The sequence below is a fragment of the Neopelma chrysocephalum genome, unplaced genomic scaffold, assembly GCF_003984885.1.
Source record: "Neopelma chrysocephalum unplaced genomic scaffold, ASM398488v2 Primary Assembly neopelma1_188, whole genome shotgun sequence".
NCBI classification, from domain to species: Eukaryota; Metazoa; Chordata; class Aves; order Passeriformes; family Pipridae; genus Neopelma; species Neopelma chrysocephalum.
Genome location: NW_020897850.1, coordinates 2,258,933 through 2,282,516, shown reverse-complemented (window position 1 = coordinate 2,282,516; position 23,584 = coordinate 2,258,933). Strand labels below are relative to the sequence as shown.

The following is a 23,584-nucleotide window of genomic DNA, read 5'->3' as shown; positions in this document are numbered from 1 at the left end:
AAAAGTTAAATGTATAGTCTCAGCTTCAGTTGGGTAAGAGGAATTCCACTGTGGGAGACAATGCCTTCCTTGTATTTAGGAACTATTGAGGCATCACATAATGGCCCACTAGTTCTTGGAAAGGCTCTTCCTTCTGGTATTTTTACCCCTAACCAGCTTAGGTAAAAGGTTTTGGTTAATCTCTAGATCTAGGCTGGCTTCACTTTTATGGAAGGCAATCCCAAGGGAGCTGGCTAACAGGACCAGGCACCTGACTTACCTCTGCAGCCATCGTGCAGATAAGGATCTTCTTGGTCTAGTTCCTCCTTTGAAATCTCAACTAAAAAGAGGGGAGATAGGCATTAGAGGAGAAAGCACTTTCCTTCTCAAGGTAAAAATGCTGTGTTCTTGTGATGGGACTCAGACCAGGGTTTTGGATAAAGCAGGACAAAATTAAAGAGCATTATTTACATATTTTACAGCTATTTCATACTTAAATTTGACATTCAAATGCACGTGGCCGTGGGGCATTTTCCATCTGACTGATTCCATGTGAAAGCCATGCTGTGATCACAGATTACACATGGACTGAGATTCTCAAATGCAGGTTCTTAGCATCAGGCTTTGAACCAGAGCTTCACCTCATTTTCATAAGACATGTTGTTGAGGCATGCTTGGCTTCCACCGACTTTATAGTAGCTTGGGGTACTCACAGATTTAATGAAAATCAGATTAACCTCAGTTATTTATTTAGACTTCATTCCAAAAAGAACTCCACACCCAACATTTGGGCACCTACTTAAGGCATTCTTTCAAATATACTTGTATACCTTAACCTGGAGAGTTTTGCTCAGTGGTGCAGAGTTTGTTCTGTCCACATGGAGGACATCAGAGGTCTGAACACACCCACTGCCTGAACCCACCAAAGGAAGGCGGTGACACATTTCTCATGTCAGCCAGGTACATTGAATATCCAAATTTTTCTCTCTAGCAGAGTGATCTGAGGACAAGGGACCTACCAGCATTTAAGCATTTCTCAGTGGGTTAGGTGCCATTAAAAATTGATAGCTTGTACTCAGCTTCCAAGGCAAGATCATTAGTTGCCAAAATAAGCTATGTTTCATTTAAGTTCTGACACCAGGAACTAAGTCACCACTTGCCAGCTCTTTTAGCCTCTTACTTCCAACAACAGCATTTCAGCTTTCACTAGCCAAAATAATGAGCTCCAAAACATGCATCATTAAATTACTCAGATGAGATGTCACATTAGAGGAATTCCAACAGAAATAACTTAAATAAATAATTTAATACTCCTTGTACCCTGAATCCTTTTGTGTCTCACTCTTTTAAAGTCTGCAGTAAAATACCTTGCTGTTTTTTAGGAGCATCATCGCTGATGGACAGATCAATGCCTTCTGGACCTTTCCCACAGCAAGATCTAAAGACAATCCCACACTGGTGTCCCATCTTCGGGTTGGGGTCACAGCTCTGTCCCCGAACTTGGGCGGCCTTTCCCAGCAAACAACAGTGACAACACGTCTGTTCAGAAAACGAAATTAACAGAGTCAAATCATAGCCCTGACCAAGGTCAGTGTTACCAGGTCATACAGAGAAGCTATATTGCTCTGAAAAGCACAGTCAAACATTAATGAGGAGCATCACAGTCCTGCCATGGCTTGCAGCAATAACACACGGTCCTCCTCTTGCAGAGCTGCTGAGCTACAGCCCTGGAACACACCACAGGAGTGAGCACAGGACAAGTTAATCCCATGGGGGTTTCCTTTGATTTCCAGTTGAGAAGATACTGCTGATTTATTCTGGTTTTTTCCTTGCTGTTAGAAAGCAGCAAAAGTTCCCTGCAACTGGTGCCTGCCAATTGCTACTGTCATGTGAAAGCAGAATTAAGCTTTTATTATTAATTTTGTTCTTCCAGACTCTGTTTTGCTTGAAGAAAATAACCTGCACCATTAAACAGAGCAGAGGTTTGGTTGGTGGGATGGTTCCTCACCACCCACTTTTTACTTGGTTCTCCAACTACTTCCATCCAGTGGCAGACAGTCCAGTTTTATCACTGTTATGTCTGGGATTATTCCATTTTTTTCTGGATGCTTTTAGAAATAAATACTTGATGATCTCTTCCAAGAATTGCAACATTGCTCAATATTTATTCTAACATGTCAAGCAACTCCCTGAGGCATCCTTCTCGAGGTTTGTAACATCTGACTATAATTTTGTTAGATTTTCAATTTTCACCACCGTAAATTAGAAGACAAAAATGAAAAGTGAGCTGAAGATTCATTACTTGACTTAAGCTTGCATATTTTTGATAACCAAATCTTATTTAAGCTATTGAATACAGCTGATACCTTGCCAAATTTTGGTATTACATACTTCTGGATATCCTCACTGACTTCTGCTCTTAGGCATATGAATTGACTCAGTCTGCTTCTTAGTCTTGTCACACGAGGTTCAAACTGGGAGTTACAGACTCCCTCTGGATTTTTTTTTTTTTTGAGGAGTGATCATTAATCTTGCCATTCTTGAAGTGCTGAATAGCCTTTATTTCTTTCAGGTTGAGCCACCACTTGAAAGCCCTCAGTCTCCAACTGATGTGAAATTTTGAGTACAGGGCTTGCTAAGTCTTACAACATCTGCAAGAAACTGTGTCTCCAATTAACTAACTGTGCCCTGCACCGTTTGTTCCAGCCTATATTTATACTAACTGTGCACGAGCTGTCTTGGTCTAGCAGCTTGATAATGACAATAATTGACGTTGCTGTCCCACAGCCAAAATGATCCAGAGGTGGAAAGTGTCAAATGTTTTCTTAACTGATGTTTATGGTGACTGGGTTTTCCTATTGATCCCAGACTCCATTTTAGTTCAGTTCTGGAGGTGTTTGCAGCTGATTCCCAAAGCCTGCCTGCTGCCTGGAAGCCAGCTGGGATGAGCATCACCCATGGGACAACCTTAAGGTCAAGTTGTTATCACACCCTTCCACTGCCTGCAAGCCTCTGCTTCCCAAGTGATCCCAACAATAATATCCAACTTTTCCCCCCGTTATTAGCAAAATCCTACGCAGCTTCAAAGCCATACCTTGCTCCTCGTGTTTGGATAGACAGCTGTGTCCTGCCTGAAATCCCATTATCCCTCACCTGCCTCCTCACAGGAAGGGATAAAGATGGAAGGAGTGAAGGAACAAAGTCACATGTGAGAAACCTGAAGATTTATTTTTGGTGTGATTAGGAAGGGCCTGAAATTGCTTTGATTAATAAGGTCTCTTGATAAGTTAATGTTTTTACTGAACTTTAGTTCTTGATTAGTTAAAGTTCTTATTACTTAAATAGTTCTTATTATTTATGTTCCCACACAAGTCAGCAGCTCTGGAAGGGTGAATCCTGTGCTAACGCTGCCTTTGGGATCTGTCCACAAGAGGTCTCTCCCTTGCTGAAATCCAGACGTTATAACTGGGAGATGCTACCAAAAACAGACTGGAAAACCACAAGTAACTCAGCAGAATTTCTCAGAACTTTTGAAGAGACGAACAAAAATTAAAAATGTGTTCAACAGTCCAAAGCAATAAATTTTTTGTGCTCACCTGATTTACGCAACTGAAGCATCCTTGACAAAACTTGCAAGATAAAGATGTTTATTGGTCTTTGAAAAGTACTTAAGACAAATATTGGGGAAAACGTCCAAGCACCTTAAAGGTGGTCAAATTTCTAGAAGCTTCACTCCTTTCTGCAGGGCTGTTGGGGTGGAAACTTCCATAAAATCATTTCTACATCTCCTGAAGCAGCAACAAATCTGGAAATCGATCCCTGTCATTTGATGAAGATTTTAAAGCTAATGGTTCATTTTGCATGCCTTTTTTTTTCCACGGCAGGAAAAGCTATGCTTCCAAACAAGCAGAGGAGAAAATCCTGCCCATCATTGCCTGTGCCTGCTGCCTTTACTGTAAAAACTGAGGCAAGTGTTTTCAAAATATGGTCTTTTTATCTCCTTTCCAATCCCAAGCCTTGGATTCAAAGGAAAGATTAGCTGCCTCATTTGCTGCAAAGTGCTGCGATTAATCCCACTAATTGAATCACTAAATCGTTCTTTCTGCTTCCTTGAAGGAGACAAAGAAGATCCAAAAGATTTTCTATGCAACCTAAACTATATAAAAATGGACCAACTCAGGCAAAATGAGATTCAAGCCCATGAGAGACAGGCTTGGTGTGAATGTAAAAAGCTTGTTTACCACAGCAGGGCACAAGTGCCAGACATTGTGTGTCTCAAGGTCATCAGATTCAAAATGGATTTAACAGAAGAAATTATGAATTGTTCAATGATATCAGATCATAAGTCATCTATGTCCATCATGGATAAAAGGGATTACTTTTAAAGTTACTCCTGCAGACACCTCAGGGAAGCTGTTAAGGGAAGGGGTTTGTTTTAGCTGAAAGAAACATTTGGCATCTTTGAGCAGCAGGAAGAACTCAAATCAGTCTCATCTGTTTTCCACATCACTGAAAGGAACCCATAATAGGACCAGAGCTGTTCAGGACTGGGTCATGGGCAGGGTCCTGATCTCCCTCGCGGAACTTCCTTCCAAACACACTCTGCAGAGAGGTGTAACTATGCTCCCTTTCAAGCAATGAGAGACAAAGGCAGTAACAAGGGCACAGATTAACTGAAGATGCCAAGGACAGGCATTTTTATTCTGATGTCACATGCTGGTATCACAGGGTGCTGGATGTCTCCATCCAGCTGCAAATCAAAGTCATGTTCACTCAGGGCACTTACACAAGCTGGAATTATAAGTGCCCTGAAAGGATTAAGTGCAGTCCCACCCCTTTGGACCACCAGTATTGAAAACCACCGAGTGTGACCCTGGGCTCTAATGAAAGCTGAAGTCTGAAAGGCGGCTGAGCCTCTCACCCACCCCTTCCTGCAGCACTGATGGCTTCTTTTTATGCACAAGTCATTTCCCGGCCAATTACCCATTCGAGGCTTCCCACCCCTTTGCATTCACCCCCGTGCCTCTGCTAGAATGCCATGGGAGAGCCTGCTTCCCTCAACAGGGAACTGCTTCCCAGAGGCAGGGAGCTGCTCCCCAGAGGCAGGCACAGAGTGAACAGCGTTAGCAGAGACACAAGGTGCAGGTGGGGAAAAACTGTTCATGTGCAGCAAAGTCTGCCGAGCTTCACACAGGCAACACCACTTCTGGAGGATGAAGAGGAGCAGCTGTGATGTCTCACCTTGAAGTACTGGGCCTCGCAGGTGGAGTTTTCAGCCGCGTGTGAGTCGCACTCCTGGCGCACGTTGGCGAATTCCACGCCATCGGAGCAGGACTGCTTCTCCAGCTGGCTGCGGCAGCACTGCTCCTGGCTCATGCTGGGACAGGGGGGAGAAATGGCACACAGGGGTCAGAAATGGCACACAGGGGTCAGGAACAGGCACTGCCACCCAACAGTCAGCACCTCAACCGGTCACAGGGAAAGAGGTTCCCGTGGGAACGCAGTTACATCCCAAAGATGTTCTCTGGCATCAGCAGGTACAGAGTGGAATGAAGGTCAGAGCGTTGCTCTGGGGGACAGCTGGAGGTGACGGGGAGAAATGAAGGTACCAAGAGAAGTCCCAGGGAGAAACAATGTGTTGTAAGAAAGGGGCAAAGAAAGACAAGGGAAAGAAGAATATTACAGGGCAGGGAGATGTGGAGAGGAGACAGGATAAAAGTCCACAGGAAACTCAGCTTTGTTAGTTCCACTGCTCATAAAATCATTCCATTTTATCTCAGTGTCAGTGGATAAATTGGAAGCTCCTTCCTGTAGGAAAAAAAATCTGCGTGAGGAGGCTTTAAAGCCCTCCAGTCCTGTTGCTACTGCCCCCTGAATGCAGAGCCCAGTGGAGATCTCTCTCCACTCTGATTTTATGGGTAACTCTGCTTTGTCGGGTAGCTTTGTGGGTGAGGCTTTTCCACTGCCACCTTCTGTTACAGACACTGGGAAACAGAGGAAAAAATAAAGAGTAACAAATCAGGTTACACATAGAAGGATGTGAACATATCCATGTGTTTTGTGGCAACCCAATTTCTCTAAGAATAACTGCTACCTGAGTTGCTACGGGGAAATGATCCCAAATACAATCCAAATTTATGAATTCTATTTGTAGTACAGCAGGGGCACCTAAAAGGCATGACCTGGTGTGTTAGAGCTCTGTAAGAGAAACCCCCTACAAATGCACTATTATATCCATCTCATACATCTTACAGACCAACAACACTGAACACGTTCTCTTTGTTGGTTAGAGCATTCACCCTTTTTTTCCCCCCTCAACTCTAATTGTTTGAACTCAGGTTATAGACTCAGATTATGCATCTCTGCACAGGGGTGAGGTTGTCAAGCTACACTCCCCAAGATTCCCAATTGCTATTTATGGGATTGCACACAGGTCCCTCCCAACCCAAACCATTCTGTGATTCCACGATTCCGTGATTAGTGATGGTCTGACTGTGCAGTTCTCACTTGGACAAAAACAGCTCTGGGATTTCAACGCATAGGAACAAAACCCAGGATAAATTCATGAACAAATTATTCAAAAATAGACTCTAAAGTCACAGCAAGAAGTTAAGCCCAGGACAGTAACTTTATTTGGCAGGATATTTGAAGGTTTTGATATTTGATTTGGTTCCAGTTTGGAAGAATATGTAGCTTTTTTGTTGCTGAAATTCCCTCTGAAGCAGAATTTCCATTCCCTGCCCAGCTCTGGGGTGGTCTGACTGTCAGGGCTTTGGAAAGCCTCTCAAACCTGAACTTCAGGCCCAGGAGTGTGGGAGCTGAGACTTTCCAGCTCCCTCAGCCCTGCAGGTTCTGCTGAGGAGAGATGTTAGCCCCAGACAAGCAAACAAACAAACAACAGCCTTTCGGGAGATCTGCTGGGTTCCCAGGGTGCCTCTCTGTTTTCCAACACAAGCCATCTCTTTGAAATCCCTGACAAATTGGCAATTTCAACCAAAACAAGAAAGTTTCTTACAATGTTTCCCACAGCTGTATTCATAAGTCATGTGGCCCACCCCAACTCTAATAAGGAATTAAGCATCAATTGAATAATAGATTAAAATACCATTTGTTCCATTCTCAGAACAACAACAATAAAATTACACTTCATTGGACAGCTTACATGATTGGCCTTTAAAAACAGAGAAAGTAGAGCAGCACTTTCCTGTCAATTTAGTTTTTTTTTAATTATTCCTAATATTCAAAAAAGCCAAAGGCTGCTTTTTCCTTATCTACTTGAGTTAAAACAGTGCAACAGAACTTGCCTGAAAATAAACAGCTATTCACAATATGGCTAAAATCTTAAAACACTAAATATTGAATCTCTAGGAGCATGAGGCTTCATAGCTGACTCTCACTCAGGATATTTCAGGCAAAATTGTGAATGTCTGAAAGATGAGTTTTATTCATGGCTCACTAGTGAACAGACATCACTCACACGCTTCAAAAATCCTTATTCTCTGTTTCAGATGTTGATCTAAAATTAAAGTTATTTTATCTCTGGATAATTTGATTAAAAATCAAGTTAAGAACTCATGTTTTATATTCTCATTTTTCTTTTGGTTAAAATTTAACCAATGTTACTGATTTTCATGGAGTTAATTCCCAGATGAAAATCTACATGCCCATTTACCTCCACAACCTTTTCACATTTATTATTCTCCTTCCCAGAGGATGCACTCCTAAACCATTACAGATTTCATAATCACCTGTTTTTTCTTTCATTCTTTTTTTCTGTAAAAGCAGTAAAATTTTACTTTGCTCTGAAAACAATGTCTTCCTTGTCAGTCTCATTTCATTAAACTCTGCCTGCCTCCTACTTACTTCAAGCTGTGTCAGTGCTGTTCATGTGCACACTGGAAGGTCTTGGACAAAATATTAAAATTGAAAAGAATGATTTTGCAAAAACAAGCTGGGTCTTCCACCCTTAGATTCCTCAGTCTGCATTCCTGCAACACTAATTATAAATAATGTTATTCCCTGTGTAACTCCAAGAAGACTTTACACAGTGTCAAAGGCATGCAATTCCCATATGGAGATAGGCTCTTTCTGGCATGGGAATCAAGCTCACTTGCTAAGAGCTCTGGGCAGGGGAAACTCTTCAGTTTGAAAGGGAGAAGATTTATTGGGCAGGTTGAGTTCCAGAATGAAATGGCAGCTCTTTCCAGCTGCTGTGAGTTTAACCACGCCACGAGAAAATGAATGAATGGGCAAAGAGCTGCTGCTCTGACAGCCAGGATGTTACTCATTAAAACTCCACACTCGCATTTACTGAGTCAGGGAGACACAGACACAAACACTGTCATTGTCCACAGTGATAACACCAAGGGACACACTCATATCTGGGGCAAGAAACCGCAGTGGGAGATTGCAGGGTCTTGAACCCAGAGCCTTGTTTCAGCTTGAACACCGGGGTGTAACAGGGACCAGGTGGATCTCGGAGCTCATGGGCACTTCAGGCAGTCTAGGACAGGACAGTGACCATGTCTGCAGATTGAGCTGGGACAGCACAGTGACCATGTCTGCAGTTTGAACTGGGACAGGACAGTGACCATGTCTGCAGTTTGAACTGCACCACCCTCAGCAGGGGACACTCACACGGCTGGCAAGTCCCTCAGGAACAACAGGAGGCTCTGGGGGAAAGGATCCTAAAGAGATGCTGGACCCCAGACCTGTCACCCTGTTTCTGGGGCACACAGCAGGTACTAGAATGATGATGCCTGAGAGGAAAACCTTCCTTCCTTCACTGTAGAAGGAATTCTCCCCTGTGAGGGTGGGGAGGCCCTGGCACAGGTTGCCCAGAGAAGCTGTGGCTGCCCCTGGATCCCTGGAAGTGTCCAAGGCCAAGTTGGATGGGGCTTGGAGCAACCTGGGCTAGTGGAAGGTGTCCCTGCCCATAGCAGGGGGTGGAATGAGATGAGCTTTAACGTCCCTTCCAACCCAAACCATTCTGGGATTCTATGATTTCTACGGATGTGTTTTAAATGGTTGGGAAAAGGTCAAGGTGGTGCCATTCTAACTCAGTAAGACAGCTGGCAAGCAGGTGGGCTTGCTGTGAGGGAAGGACTCAATCTGAGGCACGGCTAAGCTACAACTATTCTAAGCACATGACTCAAAGCTGGCAGGTATGTTCTTGTGAAGCATGTCAGGGAAGGCACTCACATCTCACCTGTCCTCTTAGCACAGCCTTGGCACAACAACCACACTAAATCCCTCACATTATAGGAACTGTATCCAACCTGCTACCTTCCCAAAGTATTCTCCCTGCACATTCTGAGCCTCACAAACCAGAGACACACAGGGTGAACAGCTCCCCCCTGGGTTTGCACCACGCTTTTCTGGAGCCCTCAGAGCCAGATGGTCAACACTGAGCTGCACTGGAGGTCGAGGGGTCCCAGCCGGGGTTTAAACAACCACAGAAACTGTGACACCTGCCCCCAGCAGCTCCCACTGCTGCAGGTGTCCAAACAGCCACATTGGCACCTGCCCAGACCTCGGCAAACACGAGGAACTGGGTTTATTCCCGTCTCTGTGCAGCAGGAATGAATCGCTGAGGGAATGGTGCTCCCTCAGGGCTCTCCCTGGCTCCCGTTACACCAGCAATTAGGAATAGGATTTGGCCCTTACTTTTGTGCCTGAAACGCCATCACAAGGTGCAAATGGCATCCTAAAGCAATTTTTCTGTACCTCTCACAGCTGTGCCAGCTTGCAATCGGAACTGGAGTAAAATAGTATTGCTGTTAAAGAAAGCACCCCAAGGTGCCAATTTAACTCATTTTTAGAGTGAAGCCCAGCTTCTGGAGGAGCTACGTTTTTTTCTTGTGCAGCCATGAGTAAATGCAACTGAACCACATTTATCAGCTTCAGGTTTTGTCAATAATTGTTCGTATCTCTCTCAGAATATGTGCCTTTCATTTTACTATTATAATTTTCTTAATTATGCCTCAGTTATGCACAGAAGCTAGAAGAAGCATTTAGTAAGCTTTTTTTCAACTCCCATGAAGTCCTAGGGAGTCTCTAAAATGAAAATCTTTAGAAGAATAAATTGAATTTACAGCAGAACGGCAACTCACATTAATCAAATGATCATTAAATCATCAAGATTCTCTCTCCCAGATTGTTCAATAAACTTGGTTTCCTGTTTTTCATGCCTCTGTTTTGTCTGTAACTCTTATAACCCTTCAAGTATTTCCTAAATTGGCACTTGAGTCCTATCTGTCAATTCTTCTGCGTAAGAGACTGCTTTCAATGCCAGTGTAAATGCAAAAGTCAGAAAACATGGACAGACTTGCCTGGAAGACACATTCTTTCCGTAATGAAGATCAATCCAACACTTCTACAATTACCAGGGTTAAATCACTTTGCAATCCATTTGAACAGAGGGGAGAAAAGAAAAGCACTTTAAGCACAAAGTCCTCTGTGAAGCTGCCCCTCCAACCACCAATCACAAATTGTGAGCTCCACTAATTAAGTGTAACAAGTGCATGTAACAGCAAAAATAACACAAACTATCATTGATATAAAAAACAGGAATGACACAACCATATGAGAGATGCAGTAGAACCAAAATCTTACTGTGCAAGTGATTTTAACATCTAACTTCATTATTTCATTTGGTAGATTACCGAATAGAAATCAGTATCCTATCGACTGTCAACAGAACTAAGAAATATGTTTATTAGCTAAAAGGTACTATTTTCTGTAGTCCAATACATTTCATACACTCGCAGAATGGTTGGGGTTGGAAGGGACCTCAAAGCCCATCTCATTCCACCCCTGCCATGGGCAAGGACACCTTCCACTAGCCCAGGTTGCTCCAAGCCCCGTCCATCCTGACCTTGGGCACTTCCAGGGATGGGGCAGCCACAGCTTCTCTGGGCAACCTGTGCCAGGGCCTCCCCACCCTCCCAGGGGAGAATTTCTTCCCAATATTCAACCCAAATTTCCCCTTTCAGTTTGACCCCACTATGAACCCATTTAAATGTGCCCCATTTGAAAAGGAACACAGAAAGGTCTGTCAAGAGAACGTGTTGTTACACAGAGTGCTGCCTGTTTTCAGATGGAACTGAAACATGGAAACATACTTGAATATATTACACATAACTACGTACCTGCATTCCCTGGACTCAGATATCAGTGGCAGAGAAGCACACATTCTGTTTTTGTTTGCCCATTCAACACCCTTGTCACAGCACTCTTCCACTGACAGCTCTGCAGAAAGAGAGAAAACCACAACAATCTATTTAATACAACCTTGCATGTGCCAGTTAAAAACCCCCAAGCAAATACAAGTAAGTGAGTTTGACCCCCCCCAAGAACAGGGCACCCAAACCCAAGGCAGACATGGCCAAACAAGGCTCCTGGCAGCACCTTGCTGTAAGCCCAGTGCTGGGGGTTTGCCTTCCTCAGGGAAGCAAACTGCAGCTTCCCTTAACCTTCCACACAGAGACACAGCCTGGGCACTGGTACCTCAGGCAGAAAACAGCTCAGAACACTCCTACACAACTACAGGATTTATTGGACTGCAATCCATTACTATCAAACATGGCAGTAGCAATAAAGAACCTTTTAAAATCCTGAAGAATGCAGGATAAATCAAAGAAGTGATATCAGAAACACCTGAATCACATTACAAGTAAATTTGTGAAACTAGTTTCACCTGAGGTAATTAGCCAAGTAATCTGTTTTACTCAAAAATATGCCTGTAAATGCCAAAGTATTGTAGAGAGGGACAAAAAGGTACATGGTATTTTGACCACTTAACATATGACAGAAAAATTAATCCAGACACCAACTTACACCAAAGCTGAACCTAAGGGGAAAAGCACATTGAAGACAATTATTTCTGTAGAGTGTACTCTTGCAAGTCTTTAATTTAATAAAACTGAATACTGTTAATGAACTGACAGGCACTACAGGTTTGCTTCATATTCCAAGTGCAAAAGTTCAGTGCACAGCAGGTGTATCAAACTTGGAATAAAACAGGAGTCACATTTTCCTATTAATTATCTCGTAGCCTGAACACCAAACAGCTCCTTGTGTAACAAATACACAGTGTGTGTAAAGAACCCCTCTGATTATCCAGAGGGACAGCTTTCCAATGGTTTCTCTGTGTTTCATAAGTGTTTTGGCTGGTGGCCCTGCCAGGCTGCTGTCAGGGAGTTGGAGATCCTTGCCCAAATTACCCATCAAGCTGGTGGCAGAGCAGGGAGTGAACACCAGGTCATTCCCGTGCCTCCCGTGGTTGTCTCATCCTTAGTTTTGGTCCAAGCACATCCAAGGGGAGCACATTTCAGCAGGCAGCCACATCAGATTCCAGACCATCCATCCTCACAAATGACTTCCTGCAGAGTCTCCTAAGGACAAACACCTGTCTCCTCTGGCTCTCCCTACACCAGTTACAAAGCCATCGTGCCCAGGTGCTCCTGATGTGGGGGGGTTCCAGCCCCCTCCCATCTGTCCATGTACTCACCCCCTAAGTAGTTCCAGTTATCAAAATAAGCGGAAATAATTAAACTGTTCATGATCGCACTAACTTTGACACACATCAGAGTTTGCTCAGCTGGCAGGTGTTCAGATGTGGGGAAGGAAAAAGTAGCTGAAAGCAAGAAGAGAAGCTAATTCCCTCCAGTAACTCAGGTTTTTTTTGCAGGGAACAACTTGTATTCCCAACTTAGTGATTATAATCCAAGGATTCAAAGCAAAAAGGAAGAGGTTAAATGAGATTTTGAGATGCTTCAGTCACCTTGAGGTAGGTACTCTTTTGTACAGGGCAAAGCTCTGCACAGAATTCTGGCTTTAAGAAAGATTACATCAAAGTGGAAAATGAGTAAAGAAAGACCAGGAGGATGATCAGGGGGATCAAAGCCCTGGTAAATGAAGAGAAACTGGGAGAAACAGACAAACCTGTGAAAGGATGTGGTTCCTGTCAACAAATACTACAGCAGTAAACAATCTGAATCATAGGATCCAGAAAAACAAAGGTTTTAGTAAGAAAATCATTAAATGGAATTACATTAAGTGTCAGTTTATAACAGAGTTCTGTACTCCGTGACCCAGGTCACCCTTCTACTCTTACTTACATACCCAAAGTAATGGTCAAAATTCTGTCATTACTAAGTCAAGGCAGTATTTCTCCTGAATCCCTCAGTGTGTCCAGAATCCATGCCAGTGTCTGAAAGCTAAATGCAGTTTACAAAGCTGCAGAGAAAATCAGTCTGGTAAACAACCATCTGCCCGTGGTGAGAGCCACGCATTTGTGTCTGAGCTCTTCTCTGGGAATAGGGACCCTGTCTGGGGCTCTCTGCCTGACAAACATCATATGCATCAGATTTCATACAATGGGTTGCAAATAACCATGTTTTTAGTGCTGCTGTCTGCAATCAATCTTAACTGTGTTGAAAAATGATACACATTTAACTGCAGTGCAGAGCTGGCTGCAGGTTTTTGCAGGGCTTTGTAAAAAATGGTCTTTGGCCAAGTTCCTCCCCAGAAGGACAATCCCTGGCTCTGGACACCAGTTCTTCTCTCCAAGCTCTGGCAACACACCTCTACTCCAACGAAATAAGTCAAGAATTCAAAGCAGGCCAAGCTAAGCAAGCTTGTCTGTAGGAGTGCATCCAGACAAAGGAGGATCACGGAGAGTTTGCTGAAGGAGAACTGTGGTCCAGGCTCATTGTTTTGGTGACATCACAATTCATATCCTCCAAAGGTCCTGCCAAAAATCTCCTGAGAATAGAGGGAAGTGAAAAACAAGCAGCAAAAAAGGACTCCACCCTCAAGTCCATTCTTCTGAAACATAACAATTAAACAGTGAAAAACATTTTCTCTTGGCTTTGCAGTTGCTCTAAAAATTGCGATTCGTGGGCAAATCCTTACCCTCTCAAATCTCAGAAAGTGTGTGAACCAGAAGTGATTCTGACCATCTGGGCACTCAGGGTTGTTAATGAGTATTTAGGAACAGGACCCTTATCCTCTCCTAGCTGTGTTCTTCCAGCAGCTTGGAGGGACAAACCCTACAGGGAAATTGTGACACGCAGGAATACACTGGCTGGTCCAGTTTGTAAATTTGAGAAGCACTTGTTCAGCTCTCTGGTTCCACAAGACAGAAAAGTATGATACCCCAGAGCTCTGGTTAGATGGCAGCATGCTGACTGCCTTTTCTAGATGCACTAATTTTGCCTGCTAAAGGACTAGTTGAGAAAACCCAAGTGTATTTTGGATAAAATCCAACACAGCTTCATCAGCACTTTGTCCCTTTACCAAAGCACGTGCAGCAGGGCATCCAAAAGAACTGGAGCTGTGCTGTGTGGTGACAGTGAGGATGCCTGTCCTGATGGGAATGTGTGTTGGAATCCCAGGGAGATTTCAGGAGTCTCGGGAAGAGGACAGCAGGAACACAGCTGGAACTCAGCTCTCTAATTTTACAAAAGCTGTCATGAAGAAAAGCTATCAGATAAGACATGATTAAGGCCACAGCTATTCAAACATCTTGTGTGCATGATGCATTCATGGGCTGGCTCTGAACTACGCACACAGGCACGATGTGTATGAGCATATGGTTGCTTTAAAAAAAGGTAGTTTGCTAATCTTAACAGGATTGCCATACTGTGTGGGAGTTCAAAGCAAGAAATGTGGTTAATATCTGCATAACCTTAGACTTCTATGATGTAATAATTGCTTATTCAGCTGCTGCAGTGAATATTTTCTGCAAAAGGAAGATAAGCTTAAGAATGTTACCCAAAAGCATGATTCCTGGAATGAGAAACCCTGAATTGCTTCTGGGAATTGTGCAAAAAATAAGCAAAAGTAAAAAGGACTGGATAAATTTCATGGCAGTAGCATTCCAGTTAGATGAAAAAGGGACAGATTTTTTAGGTAACAATCTACAGTAGCAGCTATTCTTTACAGTTGCCCCTGATGGAAAGGTCTGTGCACAGTCCAGGATTGGATAGCTGTTCATTGCTCAGTGCTGATCCATGGAACATGGATCAGTGTGATGCTGGTACCAAACCAGAGCTACACCTGGGCCTAGATGGGCTCACCAAGGTAGTGCCAGGAAAGTCTGCCAGTTCTTCAGGGCAGTCACTGATGTGACCCTCACACCCACCAGATTCCCAGCCCACATAACCAGCTGTGGTTGGGTTTGGAACTGAGCCCAGGTCAGGGGGTCAAAGTCACTCCTCCTTATTGAGGTGTTTTCAATCTTCTAAGCACATCAATCGATTCAGTTTGTAAGATGTGGTTCAGATCTTGTCCTTTGCTCGGTTCCCTCTGTCAGAGGCTCAGCACTGTGGAATGTGAGGAAGCAGAGCGTGGTTCTCACTCCTCAGCATCCCAGGATCCAGGCAGCAGATGGGCTCTGTGAGAGCTCAGCACCAATCCAACACGTTTCACCAACAGTGTGTCAGCCAGAGCTTTGGGAGCTCGTGATTACAACACACATGCATTGGTTTAGGTTTCCAGTAAGAAAACCACTTGCAACATTCCCTGTGTACCTTTTTGATAAAACCTTTCCTGTCCTGTCATGAAAACTCTCTCAGCAGTGATGCTCATCCATCTGACTGCCAGCTGAAAAAAGCCCAAGCCTAATTATGGGATTTGTCAAAATGACAAACTGGCCATCCATAATATTCACAGTCACATTCTTTGTCTTCCAGCCTCCCTTTACATCTGCACTCTCACAAAACCACAGCAACTGCACATCCCTTTGGCCAAGGCTCCTCTTTGCTCGAGGTTCAGGGCAGTGTGGTCTTGGCCTGATCTGCAGCACCAAATCCATCATTTCTTGAAAAATGACACCTGGCTAATATTAGATGGACAAGTCAGCAGCTTTTGCAGCAGGGAGAGCAGTCGAGTGCTGGCAGCTGGGATTTGTAGTCTTGATTTTCTGGCTCTTCTTACAACAAGCTGTGGAAATGCTGTCTCTGGCAATGCAAACACACTCTGGCTGGCCACTTAAGGCATCACATAGACCCAGAGACATGTTTAGACAAGAGGAAAGCCAGCTGACTTCAAAGATCCAACTGCTAATAGACTGACATGATAAATCCAGCTTTGCTGCATCTTGATCTTGTGTGTAAACCCAGGGACTAGGCACACAGAGTAGGGAAAAGGGTGAAGGAGACCTGAAACAATCAAAGACGAAGACATACCATAGAAAATCTGGAAAATCTGGCCTGATGATTCCCTGAAATAAATAGTTTGAATTGGAAGTAAAGGAGTAATGCAGGAAGGCATTGCCACTGTTCATCTGAGATGATTAGAGTATGTGCTGGATCTCTTGGGACTGGAGTTGGAATGAAGATGCCCCTCTTCCAATTTGCATGCAGGGAAAGAATTAAAGTGAATGGGAGTCCCTCTTTTTCTGCAGAGACTTGCTGGTTCACCTCAAGGCTGTTCACCAGATGTGCCAATGCAGTGATGGGGTATGAGGAGCAGACACAGCTGAGCTGTGCCCTTTGGACAATAAGATGTTCTTAGTCCTTTCACTCCATTGTTCTCCACAGGTTATCTTTAAAACTGTAGCAGCTTGAACTTGATAAGAAATGCATAAAACTTGGAGCCAGGATGCCTGTCCCCTCACACCCAGAGCAGCACAGGCTGCTGTCTCCAGGGGATGTGTTGTGGGATGCCAGGCTATGTTCCTCACCAGCTGTCCCTCTCCTCCACTGCTCTAGTCCACTGCTTGCCCTCAGAGAGGGCCTGTGACAAAGGGCTTCTCTCTTCCAAGTGGGGAGGTAATTTTGGAGCTCTGAGGACTGGCAGACAATCCCTCAATTTGTGTGCTGCTAAGAAACAGGACGTTATCTCCACACAGCCTTAAAGGGTTTGAACCTTTCCTTTCAGAGTCAGTCTCAGGGGGATTGTTTCAGGACAGCTGAAATCACTGAAGAAACCCAGTTAGCACAGCAAGTGAAGCAGCAGCACCCTAAAGGAAATGCCTGCTATGTTAGTGTGTTTTGTGGTGGGTTTGAAAACAGCCAACATTTTACTGGAAATTTTCTTAGGTCTGGAGAACACTCATTTATGGGGAATGTGGCTCTGGTAGCACCAGCAGTGGCCATCACACAATTAGGGAGATTTTTCAGATACAGCCAAACCTCATTTTATGAGATATCTGTTTGCAGCTTATAAAAGAAGTCCTTAAAATCTTCCATGGCAATAGCTGGTGATGAGGTCGCTGCTCTGGCTGGTGCTAAGGTCAGGCCTGAGGGAGGCAAAGCTATGCTGCAACACCCCTTATGTTCTCTAGCAGGGAAAGCAACTGGTTTTCTGTGGGTTTCTTATTTTGTTTCAGGTCTAATGAAAAATTCTTTCAAAAAAGTAGATAACTGGCTACTACAAATTAGAAAAGACAGCTCCATCTATGGCAGGAATAAGGCATCTCATATATATATATATTTTTATGTATATATATATGTGTGTGTATATATATATAAATGTCACAAAGGATAGGGATGTAGGAGCCCTCAGAAGGTTCTCTTGTCCCACTCACTACTTTCAGGCAGAACTGATAAAATTAAGTCAGTTGTAGGCAGAGTTCTATTTAGCTGTTCAAAACACTATCAAGTGAGGCTGACTCCTGAACCTGTCTAGGCAATGTGTCCTTGTTCCTCAACATTTTATGCATTCAGCAATGACAGAAAATGTTTAATAACATATTGGCTCTCTGTCCTCTCTAAAAGCCCATTCCAATTCTTTCTTTTCCCACTGCCTCCTATGCCCAGGCTCTTACACCCAGCCTGCTGTGCACCTGAAAACTGCTGCTTCACGTGATGTCTCTGCTGGGAACAAGTTCCTTTCCACTTTTTCTTTGGTCTTTGGATAGACCTTACAGAGCTTTGGATTGAGTCCAAGTGTATGTATATATTCAAATTAAAGCTGAAATAGGAATGAGAATATGACAGAGCAGCATGTCTCAGAATATCAAACATACATGCTCAAGCACTCATATATTTTCTTATGTAAAAGGGTTACAGGAAAAATATTTTCACACTGGGATTTCTCTCTTTTCATCTGACCAGAGAATTAGCAAGAATAACTATGCTTTTATATACTGCTAAGGTGAAATGGATCTACTCTGCAGGCAGCATGTTTACTGGGGAACACAAAAACAAAGATAGACAATGATGAAAGATTCTGATATTCTACCACTGCTATATTTGAAGAATAATCTGGAAACACTATAAGCAGATGGGATAAAATCTATAGTACAATGGGTCGAGGTTCAAGTATGGAAGGAACCACAGGCTTTGCAGAGCAGGGTGAAAATAAAGATCCCTTTTTTGCATATAGTTATCTGTACATTATAATTATCTGTACTGAGCGTGGATATCTAGTTCTCTCAGGTTCTCTGCCTAGACATTGATATTTGAAGTCCCCAGTACCTGAAATTCAGTCACTGATAAGAGCAAAGCTGGAAGACTGCAGCATTTCCAGTGGATGTAGCATTTGCACAGCACATCCTTCCAGTGCTTAGTAAATCCCTGGAAATGCCTACAAAGCTGGAATATACCAGACCGAGTATTTCTATGTCTATGCACTTACTTCAGCATTGATACAAAAGATGTTTTTAGGTATTGCTTTCTTTATTACTAAGTTTGAGGTCTCAATCCCCAGTTTGACACCCTTTGGTGGGGAACACATTTGCACCCTTGTGCAGCACGAGGTGTCTGTACGTCCAATGTACGTCCTCTGCCTTTGTGCTAAGTACCCAAACCCTCACCAGCTTTCTTTGAATGAAAATCTTCCATTAATCTGATCACCTGAAAAGAATTTGCATGAAAATCCCTGAGAATCTAGAAAGTGAGTTTCTTATTAATATCCAGCAGCACATACTTCAAATCCAAAAGGCAATTTCTCAACTCCTTTAAGTCTAACGTAGGTTATAGTAGGTACAAAGCAGAGCCAAAGTACTCCTGAGTGCTGAGGAAAAAATAGAAGTGCTACTTGTTTTAAAAAGTGATGGCAAGAAGCTTCCTGAACTGCCTGAGCCAAAGATCTGTGGTGTATTCAGGAGAGCACGGGCCTGGGAGATGCTTTAGAGCAGTTGTGTCCTGTTGATCAGAGTAGACTTTCAACACAACTTGTACCAGATGGTCTCAGCAGGACAGGAGCCCTCCCCAAGTCTGCTGAAGAGGCAGGGGACTGTCACAACTGTCCCCTCCCTGCACACCCCCTGTCACTGTAACTCACCCACTGCACCACTGCTGTAGGGACTACTCGACTGCTCCTTCTCCACGGGCCTGGCATTGCTCTGAGCATTTCTAAGCTCATTTTTACTCACAAAATATTATGGCCAGTAATTCTTGGCATTCTCCCAGGGCTCCTCACTGATCTGTGCTGACCCTTTCTCTCCTTTATGCTTTTTGTGACCTCGTCCTCTGTTTTCCCTCCTGCTCCTGACAACTCCTTCGTGGACTTCTTGGTGGACACTCTTTCTGTTCTTTCTCACCCTGCAATCTTCTCAGTCTTCTGCCTCCACTTCTACATCTTATCTTGGAGTAATGCTATCCACCCTCCCAGTTTAATTACGTGTGATGACTTAGCTATTAAAATCCCACCTCTGGCTTCCTCCTTCCATCGAATCTAGACATAAACACATGTGCCTGACATTCCCCAAGTGCTTTACAGCAGCTTTTACCTGTTCTGGCTAAAATGACCTGCTTACTTTGTTCTTTCTTAACTTTATTCATTTTCTTTGCTCCATGTCACTGTCAACCCTCACTTTCTGCTACATTTTCACAAAAGCTTTTGTTCATTTATCTCTTTCACACTAACCCACTCTGTGTTACCGTTAAAATTCTTGCCTGTTGTTTTATTTGGATTTCAGCTCTCTCTTTCTTGACCTTCTCTGTCTCACCCCCTTTCATTCTCTCCAGTTATTTTACTACATCTGGCAAACCCAGATTCTCTGCTTACTGAATTCATTTTGCCAGCTACTTCTTTAGAACTCTCAAAACCGAAGTCAAGTCTTTCATGGTCCCAGGTAACTCTATTTCTGTCAAGCTCCAGAGGGCTAAAGCCCATCTTTCATTTCAGAAAACATTACTAGAAATACTGTGGAACAAATTGGTCTTAACGCAAGTTTGTTTTGAAAACACGTGTGAAGTTGATAAGAAACTTGCAGAATGGGCTAAAGTGCAACAAAACAAAACGAAACACCCTTAAAAATGCATTGTCCTGCCATCAGATAATGCCTGAAATCTGACAGAGCAGTATAAATATACTGAAGTAACTTGATAAGCTGGTTTATGGGGGTTTCTCTTGGATTTCACCAACGTGTCTGCTTTCAATTACACAGATGAAAAACAAGAGCTTAACATCTTGCTCTTCCCAGTTTGCAATAAAATGTCATGTCTGAAAATGGACCATTAAAACAAAACCCAACTAAAAACTAACTCAGAGGTAGCACTCATATTTTAGAACTGGTAGTATGTGATTTTTGGGGGAGGTTTTATCTATGATAGAAGGCAAGAAAGCACAGATTTAGCCTTTTATGTGTCCTACCTCCACCCATGTACTTCTTACAAATTTACTGTTACAAAAGCACATGTAAAAATCATAATCTTAAAATAAAACTCATTCCACAAAGTCAGTGGAACATTTTTTTTTATTACAACTATAAGCTCCCCCTGAATAGACATGTTTCCAGATGTTTAGTGAGTTAAAACTGTCTGTGCCTGTAGTACCAAGACATGCCAAAGACAGAGTTAGAGGATGAACTATTAATACACTGACTGGCCATGATGATGATGTAACTCATCTTCTTCAATACTACTATCCAAATACTGTACTGGTAAGTTCTAAGGATATAGAAATTCTCAGTGAAATTAGAATATTTGGGAATAAAAACCTGACATACCTTTTACTACCAAATTTGGCTACACTTTGTGTTAAAATAAACTTTGAAAACCTAAACTTATTTATCTAATTACTTCTCAGTTTTCTAAGAAGCTGTCCAGTAACTAAGGTTGAATGTACAGAGATTACAAAGTAAAATTTTTCAGTGTTTTACAATAATGTTGAATGCTAAAAACCACTGTGTCTGCACACTGTGACACAGCAAAGCCACAGTTTTGCTGATGTACTCTCTTGTCTGAGAGAAAGTAGGAGCTATTAGGGGATTCTGGAGGTAGATGCTGCTCTTCTAACCATCTTTAGACTGTCCCTCCCTCTTTAAAAGGAGTGGCTACCATCTCTTTATGAAATACAAGGGTAGCTGTGACAAGTGCTCTGCTCTCCGAAAATCTACGACTGAAAACACTGCAATAGTAACAAATAATTTACTTCGCTGGCTTTTGTCTGCCGTTGTAAGGCCCAGGCCAGAGACCACGTGTTTCTCAGCACTTGCCTGGAGTGTAATCAAACCTCAACACTGAATGGACCCCTCGGGGTTACTCGAATGGAAAAGCCACTTACCTGTTGGCTGTGACAAATTCATTATCGCCACGGGAGGAGTTCTTTCTTTGTCATGTCCTACACATTAAGATTTGCGTGGGATTGCTACACTGAACTAAATCAGGTTCGTACACTAAAGGATCAGGAGGAAAGTGAGGGAAGGGAGTCGCGGCCGGGATGCAGAGCCCCGCTTCCGAAAGCAACCACCCCATTCATAATGCTCCGCATTTGCTCTCCAAAAAGCCCGCATCCTTTGCTCCGCTATTCCCCCCGCCGGTGCCGTGTCCCGCGTCCTGGGCTGTAGGTTTGTCCCGGGCAGAGCAGGGATGACACCTCCGGCTGGCCGCGACATGTCGCGACTGCAGGGACACCCTCCGGGCTGCACCCGCCGCCGGAGCCCGGGCTGGGTCCCGATGCCCGCGGCACAGCCCGTCCCGTCGGAGCCCCGTCCCGAGCCCGCCCGGGGCTGCGGCACCCGCGGGGGCACCGCTGCTCGCCACGCCTTTCTGCTCCGCTTGGACGTGGCAGCGGCGCTTTAAAGCCTGCCCGGGACCTCCGGGGGCACCGGGATGGGGGACACCGCGGGGGCAGCCCCGCCGCCCCATCCCCGGCATCCCTCAGCCGGGAGCGGATCCCGCAGCCCGGGCACGGCTGGGCTCGGCTCCCGCACTCACCTCGTGCCCGGAGCGGCGGCAGCATCGCCGGCAGCAGCAGCAGCACCATCCGCAGCAGCAGCAGCAGCGGCCGGGCCCCGCACAGCTCGCCCATCGCCGCCCGCAGCTCCCCGCACTCGCTCCGAGCGGGGGCTTGGCTTCTCCCGCCGCGTCCAGCCGGCTCCCCCCTCCTCGCTGGTTATCCGCTGCCGAGGTTATCCCAGCCGCCCGAGACCGGCTGGAGTAGAGCTGCAGGAACCCCCCGCTCGGTGGGCTCGACAAAGGTTTAATTCAGCGCCCGCCCGGTTAATTACGAGCGCCCGGCGGGACGGAGCGGCCACCGCGGCGCGGACCCTGCTGCTGCCGGTGCCCCGCCGCCCCCACACGCTCTGAGAGCGACTCCCTGGAGCTCGGAAAACTTTACAGATCCTCAGCGGGAACCTCGGGCCGGCGTGACTGATTCCGTGGAGGAGAAGTGCAGCGACTTCTCTCGGTGCCAAGTAGGAGAGAGCCACAAACAAAGGCAAAGCGAAGCAAAACAAAACAAAAGAAACCACCTAGCAGAGGTTTAACCTCCGCAGGGGAGATTTTCGACCCCCCCCCTTCTTGGTCTTTCCGTGGATTTTGCTCCCACACGGCTTTTGTCAATAAAACAGGATTTTAAAAAGGAGAGAGATTCTAGAATCTTTCAATGAAATCCAGTGGGGAAACCAAAAATCCCTTCTTCCCTCCCCCTCCTCTTAAGAAGTCAGGATGAGAATTTCAACCCAAATGAGGCAGTCAGCTCTGCTCTGTCTCTCCCCTCCCTTCTTTTTTCTTCCTTTTTTTTTAACCTCTCTATCTTATTTAAACAGGAACACAAACACTGATAGTGGTTGAAGCACCCAGCTGGCAATGCTGTTGCTGAGATCTTTAAGATAATGGGGGGGGGGGGATAATATTTGCAGGCAAATGCAGATGGAACCAAACACAGAGTTCATCACCCCTCTATACTTTGCCCTCGGTTTTGCTCAGACAAAGGGCTGGAAGTCAAAGTGTGTTTACTTGGAGGTTGTGCCACACGGACTCTGATTGGGCTGTTCCTCTTGTAACTACTCAATAATGCAACTTTTGAGTATCTCTCCTCAAAATGTCCACATGGGAAAAGTATTCAAGGCAGTAGAAGTTGAATGTGTGCGTGTTTGGTTCTACCCCAGGTTATTTGTGCTTTTCTAACACAAGAACACAGATACAGCCAAGGGTCCGACTATCCCAATGTCCTGGCTTCAGCCACCATCCTAAGTGGCCACCAAAGGAAGAGCAGGAACAAGGAAAACATATGATAATTTTCCCAACTACTCTCCCACTCACTTTGAGTTTGCAGCATTTCCTCAGTGAAATGTGCTTTCTGTACACTCAGTGGCCCTCAGCAGATTTTCTGCTCCAGGTATTTCTCCCGTCTCCCCATGAGTTCTTGTAAAACTTTATCATCCAAAATATCCTTTACCAACAGGTTTCATGGATCTACCATG

General features: G+C 44.4%; 1 protein-coding gene across 6 annotated transcripts in view; it reads right to left on the bottom strand.

Moving 5' to 3' along the window:
- Positions 1-22,629, bottom strand: part of FBLN1 (fibulin 1) — a 57,240-nt gene extending 34,611 nt beyond the window's left edge. For 4 of the 6 annotated variants that reach the window (XM_027702542.1, XM_027702546.1, XM_027702544.1 and 1 more), the window contains exons 1-5: positions 22,095-22,629; positions 11,130-11,229; positions 5,221-5,356; positions 1,347-1,518; positions 260-319 (exon numbers count right to left, since the gene is read on the bottom strand). In XM_027702542.1, coding sequence (XP_027558343.1) covers positions 260-319; positions 1,347-1,518; positions 5,221-5,356; positions 11,130-11,229; positions 22,095-22,188 — 562 coding nt within the window. In that variant the 5' untranslated portion in view covers positions 22,189-22,629. Of the gene's footprint in view, positions 1-259; positions 320-1,346; positions 1,519-5,220; positions 5,357-11,129; positions 11,230-12,203; positions 12,248-13,104; positions 13,150-22,094 lie in introns of those variants that run through there. The other 2 variants (XM_027702549.1, XM_027702545.1) reach the window with 2 other exon arrangements.
- Positions 22,630-23,584: the final 955 nt, after the last annotated feature.